This window comes from Centroberyx gerrardi, chromosome 8 (assembly GCF_048128805.1).
Source record: "Centroberyx gerrardi isolate f3 chromosome 8, fCenGer3.hap1.cur.20231027, whole genome shotgun sequence".
In the NCBI taxonomy this organism is placed as follows: domain Eukaryota; kingdom Metazoa; phylum Chordata; class Actinopteri; order Beryciformes; family Berycidae; genus Centroberyx; species Centroberyx gerrardi.
The window spans coordinates 19,276,241-19,285,128 of record NC_136004.1 but is presented as its reverse complement, the minus strand read 5'-3'; the positions used below and the strand labels follow the sequence as shown (position 1 = coordinate 19,285,128).

The window sequence follows — 8,888 nt, the reverse complement described above, 5'->3', positions numbered from 1 at the left end:
CTCATTAGACACTTTATTATTTATTCTCCCTTGCAGATAGATTGTTTTAATCATAGAGAAAACAGTTTCTATATGCACATCAAGGGCTGGATATTCAATGGCACTGTGATCATTCATGCAGAATGTCTCGTTCACAGATCCAGAACCAGAATAAACCTACAAAATCCTAATGCCCATTATGGGCATTAGAGATTATGAAAGCTATCTGATCCCGTGTCAGCTGCAGGGTCAAGTTGTATTGTAGCAGTGATGGTTCTTGTGTAAGAAGCGTCTCTCAAAGCTGGATTAGGAGCCATGTTCTGCTCTTAATGTAACGGCAACGTAAAAATACCACATAATCAGCCACACAGGACTAAAGCCATGATGAGAACATCCCTCTCTGTGTGTGTGTGTGTGTGTGTGAGAGAGAGAGAGAGAGAGAAAAAAAAGTGTGTGCCTCCAAGACTTGAACAGTGCAGACACAAATCAACTGATAAATGACTCGGATGATCTATTAGTTCAAGGCTGATCTATTAGTTCAAGGCTGGAAGTTATCACAGGCTTTAAACATGAGCTCAGCATGTAAGCAGTCTGCAATAAATCACTTGTGTCTCTTCTGTTTCTGGTAGTCAGACAGAGAGCAGATAAGTCTCCAATCACACAGTCAATCATGGAGCAGTTCCTCATGATTTGTCTTTATCATATCGTTGCAGGGAAGCATGATGCCAGTCCAGCAGAAGCTCCTCCTACCGGCGGCCCTGTGCCTGCTGCTCCTCGCCGCCCTGCTGCCCGGCTCTGACGCCCGGCGTGGCGGAGGCTTCGGCCGCGGTGGGTTCGGTCGCAGTGGGGGAGGCTACAGCCGGGGCTGGGGCGGCGGCGGCGGGTCCTATAGACCCGCCCCGGTCCAGACCGGCGGCTCCAGCGCAGGGAAAGTAGCCGGGGCAGCTGCAGCGGGCGCCATAGGAGGGGCCATGGTGGGGTCTGCGCTGAGCCGCCCCGGGTACGGGCATGGGTTCGGCGGCGGGTATGGAGGATACGGAGGATACGGAGGATACGGAGGCGGCCTTGGAGGATATGGAGGATATGGGGGGTATGGAGGTGGGTATGGCTCGCGGTACGGTGGCGGCTACGGCTCCAGGCCTGCCTATGAGTCCGAGGGGTCTGGAGATATGGAGTACTACACCGGAGCATCCAGCGGGCCCATCTACAACAGCATCATAGTCATCATCGGCTCCCTGATGTCTCTCCTGATGGGCCACTGGGTGGCAGTCATGTAGAGCTGCAGGGAGATGGCATCCCGAACAGAACCTAACCCACCCCGGCTAATAATAACCCGTGACTGAGAATAACTGTTTATTATATGTGACCAAACAATGTGACTCTCGGATGATGAGGTGCCATGACCAAATTGCTTCCTCAACACCACAAGATTGACAGGATGAGATCCACGAGAGGAGGGAGAGGAATTTGACCCGTCTCACCTGTACAGTGTGTCGGCGTGACGTCATCCTCCAGTCCTCAGGTGTACAGATGTAGCAGAGTAAAGACACTTCCTGTAGGATCCTGGTCTGAGCCACAATGAGTTGACTTGAGGAATACCTGTTTACTACATCCCCAATTCCCATTTCACTTTCCTTTTGACATTCTCGTGTATTTGTAGTCGTGGTTATATTATATAAAAAATATATATATATATTTTTGATGATGATGGCAATGATGAAGGTGATAATAATGATGTTGCTATAGTGATGGTGATGAATCTGATGATATGAGAAGCTTTCTGGCACACACACACATCCTCAACAAGTTAAGTCTATGTCAAAAAAGTATGTCAGGACTACAGTTTAAGAGCAGCTATACATTTTATATGATAATGCCATTCTGTCTGTATATTTCAACCACTTTCCTCTCTACCATTTTCCATCACACATTCTGTCTCTACTGTATATTAGGAATAGGACATTATGCTCAATATGATGCTTATAACCAAATACAATACATGTTTCATGCCATGTTTGGAGACTTTTTAAGTTTGACTCTTGTTTCATGAATAACTAAATGTGCTTCCTTGTACAATGTTGTTATATAAATATAAAAAAACAATTAGAAGAAAAATTGCTGTCTTGAATTTTATTCACTGAATTGAGGTGACCATTCAGATTTTACCTGCATGCTAAAAACATGCATGACTCCACCCAGGAGGCATGTATACATAACCAGAATATGTATAGATTTTAAGTAAACACAGGCAGATTTTAGATTTTTAAGACATCTGTGACACTACAGGTTGTCAGTCAGAATTATACCTTTCAGTCCAGCTCGACATATGACTGTTGATTAAGACACATGGCATTTATCTAACTGGGGGAATATAGCTGTGTGGGCGGCCTGCTCCATCAGAAATGTAAAAGACCTAAAGGCCTGTAAGAACAGGCCACAAGCTGAAGCATTATGAAACCCTCTCAGAGCAGGCAATCTCTGTGGGAAAAGAAAGTGCAGTTATTTCGTTCCCATCAACACCTTTTGTGTGTATAATTAAATCTTTGTATCTCGTAGGCAGGGTGCGCCTTGTGATTTTGGTTTGGTCTGGCTGCTGCACAAGGCTTTAATGAGCAGATGGAGATCTGAGGGGATGAGGAGGGAGGCTGCATGACTCAGCCTGTCAGGTGATCTGTAATAGCTTGTGGCCTTGTCTGCTGCTAGAACAGGTGTGAGGTTCACCAAGGGTCTCAAAGGCCAAGAGCCGATTAAAGATGATGTTTTGTTTTCAGGTGACAATAATGAGATAGCCAATCACATCAGCATTCATGTTTGTTAAGAGAGCAAATGCTATGATGATCACGTCATTGATTAGATATAGTATTAGTGTTCATCTTGAAATCTGAGCTTCATGCTGTATATTAACGATGCTCTCGGCCTCTCACCGCTTTTTTACCTTTCACATCCAGCAGGTCAACCTTGAAACACCGAGCAGAGCTGCCGTACAGCAGCAGCCCTGAGGTGTCACATGTAGTCCTTCATAAATAAGACATGTTGCCACCACAGACTGACCTTTAAAGGGGAAACAAAGGGTGGAGCAATATAGCCTTCAGCAGTAGTCACCACAACATGAAAGGAAAACAAGGCTAGGCATTTTAACAAGCAGGATGCTGACTATTCTTTGCCTCTAAGTTCGATCCCAAGCAATGGTGTTATATTAGACAGCTAGTAGAAGTAGGCATATATAGAAGGTTCAGAACAAAAGGACATAATTGACTTTTTCCTAATTTTATAGCAGGACATAAACAAAACTTAACATGATTGCATGATTTCCTATTCAAAACACAACCTGGGGACCATTCATGCTTTTCCAAAGATTAAGATTCATAAAATGTATATTTTATTAAAAAAAAAAAAAAAACTTTTAAGTGCTATCTATATAAATTCAATGTAAGATTTTCACTTGAGTCTTTTGCATTTTCCCCTTTATTTTAACTTTGTTTATGGTTACAAATGTGTTTTGACCATTAGATTGAGCTCAACGAGAGCTTCCCAATGAAATATAATACTAATTTCCAGCCAAAATGACACTTACGCCCCTTTTGCACCAAACCCCTGATATAATAATAAAATCCAGAAAAGCACATTAGTAAGGTTGAGAAGTTTATTAGACAAGACAAGCGTAGGTAAGGGAAAAGTGCAAGTCAACACCCAGTATTCAGTAGAGCTTCCAGCAACACTGTAAATGTGATCAGAGTAGCCGACACATCCATCAGTCAGAAAATTCACCCTGAATAATCAATGATGATTGTGTGGGGAGAAAAGAGGATTGGAAGTTAGAGGACTGATTTAGTAAATCTCCAACATGATCAAACAAAAAGGGAAATGGATAGACGAAATGTTGCTGAATGCACCATGGTAAAAAATTAAAAAGGCATTCAGGTCTTTACAAGGGATATACTGTATATGCATTCTGACATACAATCAAAGCGAGAGACAATGTAGAAACACACAACATCACATTAAGTTGGTTTATATAAAGAGGACTATTTCCACGATTAGAAAAGTCTTTGAAAAGTGTTCAAATCTTGTCATCCAACCCCACCAACCGTAAACTCAGCTAATGATTCGAGATAACATTCAATAGCTTTGGAGATGGTCGATATGCATCCAGGTCGGTTCAACATTGGTACATCAGGAGCCTCACATAAGAGCACTTACAGGCTACAATCACTGCCCCAGAGAGGGGAGAGAGGCAAAACACTCCACAGGGCGAGGAGGGAGGGGAACACATACAAAACTCACAAGATATACAACGTACTGTGCAACGCAAGGAGAGGATACATAGAAGAGTTTTAGAAATGTCATCCAACACACATAAAACTGCAGCATGAATATTAATATTCATAAATAATACATCCATTGGAGATTGAGAACTACACAAGTGAAAGTGCATTTTGCATGCACTGATTCCTAAATTAATAGTTTAAGGAGTGTTAGGACAATGATGTGCATACTTTTGGCATTTCCTTTCTTGTGTACTTCTTGTGTTCTTGTGTACGTGTTTTTTTCCCCCAAAACCACTAAATCTCATCAGATTATCCCAATAAAAAACAGATTAATCAACCTCAAACAGGGTTTTTTCTTTGGACCATACACTGATTAAATAACAGTCCAGTTATCCATTTGAAGCTATGGTAAAAAGGTGTAGATATGTTGCATTATAAATAGACAATTATGCTCAGAGTGTATAGCCTTTCAGTCTGAAAGCGGTAATGTTAGTAATATTAGAATACTAGCAGACTACAAGTTTAAGCCAGAGTACGAGTTTGTTTAAGAAATTAATTTGATCCATTGTTAATTGATAATACTGGATCATTATTCACTGTTCTTCCACTTCTTGACTGTCCTTGAGTCATACGGTCCTCCACCACCAACGCCCCTCCAGCTAACTTTACTGTATGCCACACTTCTATTTCATCTCCATTATAATAGAGCAGTTTATTTACACAGATCATCACCATGGCTGAGGCTCTCTCAGCCCCACAGGTGCAAGCTAATCCTCTCAGCTGCTTTCTCCCCTGGGACAGAAAGCCTAAGTGCCCGGTCACACAAACTGAATCAGTGAAATAAAAAAATAAATTCTGAAGATTTTTTTTGAAACACACAAGATTGCTCAAAATAAATTAAAAAAAAACAAAGACTGAACTATTCTATCATGAATAACTCATAATGGAAAAAGGCTTCCATCATAATCATCACCCACTCAACCATTGAGGTATTCATCAGTGACAGACAGTGCTACTTAATTTCTATGGCTGCAGAGATAGTCAGTGTTTCCATAACATCCATCACTGTTTAGATCGAGACAGAGTCAGACAATTATACCAGACCCGGGAGGATCATGTCGCCTCCTTTGAGCAGACAGCCAGTTTAATGTGATCTAAATGGACTTTAATGGTTCAATTTCCTCACACCCGTCAAAAATCTTGCAGCATTACAGTGCAGTTAATGGACCCTTTCTCTTCCAGAAGAGGAAATGGGCAGTGCAATTGTTGTAACAGGGTGGCTCTGCAATCTAACCTTTCCCTTTCTTACTTTGAACATACAGTTCAGCGATGCAGTATGTATGCCAGCTAGGTGGTGCCAGTCATGCACATGCATAAGGATGCAATGCCTACATATAGAGAAAACATTGAAAAAAACAAAAAAACAAAGCAGAAATACACACACGATAGGGAGAGTCCTGAAGCTTCAGAGGGCAAACACACACCATCTGTTCCTCTCTCCGTCTTTACCGTACACACTGAATAATCACTGCCCCCCCACCCCCCTCACACACACACACACACATACACACATACACACACACACACACACACACCCCAACCCTGCTTAATCATCACTCTCCATCTGTTTATGACTTGCTTTCACACATTCTCCGTCTTCCAATTCGATCTCTATTCCTTAAACACTTCTAGCGAACGCCTCAGTGCAGCATTAGTATGTTGCTGTTCAGTAGCATCAGTACGGTCCCAGTGACCACGGTCAGGAGCTCCCAGAAGCCCATCCCTAGTCCCTGCACTCCTCCGCTGGGTCCCGCAGACCTCTTATCCTGCATCTGTTTTTCAGAGTACACTATGTACAGCTCCACACACCGCCTGGCCTTCACCTGATTGATCAGCGCCGGGTAGCCGATCTCCACAATGCTGACCGTATCATCGTCATCATCGCTGCCGCCGTCCTGTGAAGCTGGGGGCTGCGGGTTGGCTTCAGGCTGCTTTGGAGGGCTGGGAGTTGCAGATGCAGGGGTCAAGGACATCTCGGTTGCGGTGCTGTTACTCTCTGATTTGTTGTTGCCGGTGCTGTTGTCTGGAGCTGAGGTGACAACAGTAGTCGTGGTCGTGGTAGTAGTAGTGGTGGTGGTGACGGGTTCATTCTTCCCCGGTTGATTCGCCGCAGGCAGCAGGTCTGTTCTCTTCATGCAAGTTTCCATGTACTTATCGTAAGTTATCGGGGGCGGGTTGAAGTTGTAGTCTCTGCTGTAGTCGTTCTGATCAGTGGACTTGGTGCCATATCTCTTGTACATGTAGTGGTTGTAGTAGTACTCCTCCTGGGGGTTGTGGAAGGGGAAGTGGGGGCGAGGGAACCTCCCCAGCCCGTAGCCCAGTGCCATGCCTGCCACTGCCCCGGCTCCTGCTGCCATGACCGCACTGCGCCCAAACCCTTTGGACTTAATAGAGGGTTCCATGCCCACAGAGCGGGCAAACGGAGAGCCACCCGCAGCCCCATAGCCCCCATATCCATAGCTGCCCCCATAGTGAGGGCTCAGGATTCGGTTGTTGGGGTTATGGTTCAAGTATCCACCTCCGTAACCACCATAACCATAGCCCCCAGGGTATCCTGCAGCTCCACCACCTCCATATGGGTAGCCCCGTGCCGGGTAACCTCCGGCTGGATACCCTCCAGCAGGGTAGCCACCAGCTGGGTACTGGTTGGGGTAGCCTCCTCGTCCTGGCTGCTGGGGGTAGTAGCCACCCTGAGGGTAACCCCCTTGGTTAGGATAACCCCCTTGGTTAGGATAACCCCCTTGGTTGGGATAACCCCCTTGGTTGGGATAACCCCCTTGGTTGGGATAACCCCCTTGATTGGGATAACCCCCTTGGTTAGGATAACCCCCTTGGTTGGGTTGCCCTGCTCTGCCTGGCTGCTGGGGGTAGCCTGCCTGGTTGGGGTATCCACCCTGAGAGCTGGAGCCCTGATTGGTTTTGCGGCCTGTGTTTGTGTTGGTGCTGCCCCGGTTGGACGTGGAGCTGCCACCACGACTGGAGGTTTTCCCAAAGCCGAAGCTAGATTTCCCAAAGCCGCCTCCTCGCTTGGCCAGGGAGAAACGGGTGTGAACCAAGAGGAGGGACAGACACAGCAAGGCTAATGAAGTCAGCTTCATATCTGCACTGCAGAGAGGAAACAAGGAAGTAAAAGATGGGGGGGGAAGATGAAATAATAATACTTACTTCATATTATTTTCCCCTCAAAAGAGTATTTTTTCATTAAAAAAAAAAAAAAGCATCACTCAAAACTATGAATTGCTGTTTTTTTTTGTTTTTTTTAGGGGGGGGGGGGGGTAAATAGTTTCCATTCAGGAATTGAAACTGTTTTTATTCTGTTTTACTGTTAATCCCTACTTAACTAACTAATTAGGCTACACCACAACTGTGGATTTCAATGATTTCAACAGTGGTCACAGTGGAAAATTCCAAGGATCATTACAGCATATTTTTACATTTCAATAATTTAGTTTGTAAGTCTGAGTCACTCAGCCACTCTCCATGTTAAGGTGGACAAGTGGCGGTCTAGACAGCAGGCCTAATTCACATACAGTAGCCTACAACACATTAAACCACATTATCTGCTGGCAGGGATCATGACAGAATATATTCACACAGTTCATTACAGCTTTAAAGGACTAAACAAACGCAGTCAACACTGTTTTCAAGAGTTGGGCAGCTGGGCCTGTATAAGCAAACTAGCTGTTTTTGCTATTGTATTACATGTTTTATGTCATATGTGTGGAATAAGCCATACCGTTCAATCGTGTTCACCAAATTAACATGACAGCCTATAACTGTTTTTGCACCACACAGCCTTGCCCACCACACAGCAGTAGGTCGAAAACAGGACGTCCGTTTCAAAATGGCGCTATTCACTATAGACGCACACTTTCTGGCTGACTGCAGCTGGCCAAACGTTAAGTATTTTCTTTCTCGTTTATGATTAACGTTACTTCTAAACCACGGTCAATCCGTGTCTTGCTCTCTTTCTTTCAGCGTCCATGACCATCTAAAGGGAAAATAACACACGGTCCTTAAATGTTAAGTCATGTTTAGTCTGTATTCACATCATTGTCGCCTAATTTCACAAGCAAAGGTAGCATGTTGGCCTATTTGTTCACTGGAGGCAGAGCAATCAATAGACCGCAGCGCCAGTAGTGAGACACATTAATACAATCAAACAGGATTTTATTATAGGGTTGGTGACGCAATTTCGCATTTGGCCCGTACAATGCACACATCTCGGTCTATTTTTAAAAAACACCTGCTCCACAAAACGTCACGAGACGGATCCAAACAAAGTCATTTCCAAAAATTCAATCTCCTTACCTTAAATATTGTCAGCGCGCGCCGAGTTCACCACCGCCCTGTCTTCAGATCAGTCCGCTACACTGTGGCACGAGGGGGAATTAAAGGTCTAAATTAAACAGATGTGGGCGGAGTTTCCATGACACTATTCCAAAAGTGCTCTATTCCTAGCCGAACCCGGCCGAACCTTCTCGTTCCCAGCATAATGACCCACCTTCTGATGACGTCATCTTTCCATGTGAAACACGGGAAATTGTGTGGTCTATGCTAGTTTTTTTCCCAGCCTTTTAG

General features: G+C 44.5%; 1 protein-coding gene across 1 annotated transcript; it reads right to left on the bottom strand.

Moving 5' to 3' along the window:
• Positions 1-5,842: 5,842 nt before the first annotated feature.
• Positions 5,843-8,627, bottom strand: LOC139926809 (uncharacterized). Its single transcript, XM_071918652.2, has 2 exons — positions 8,619-8,627; positions 5,843-7,412 (listed from the first exon to the last, which is right to left on the bottom strand). The coding sequence occupies exon 2, from the start codon at positions 7,403-7,405 to the stop codon at positions 5,948-5,950; it is 1,458 nt and encodes a 485-aa protein (XP_071774753.1). The 5' UTR covers positions 7,406-7,412; positions 8,619-8,627; the 3' UTR covers positions 5,843-5,947.
• Positions 8,628-8,888: the final 261 nt, after the last annotated feature.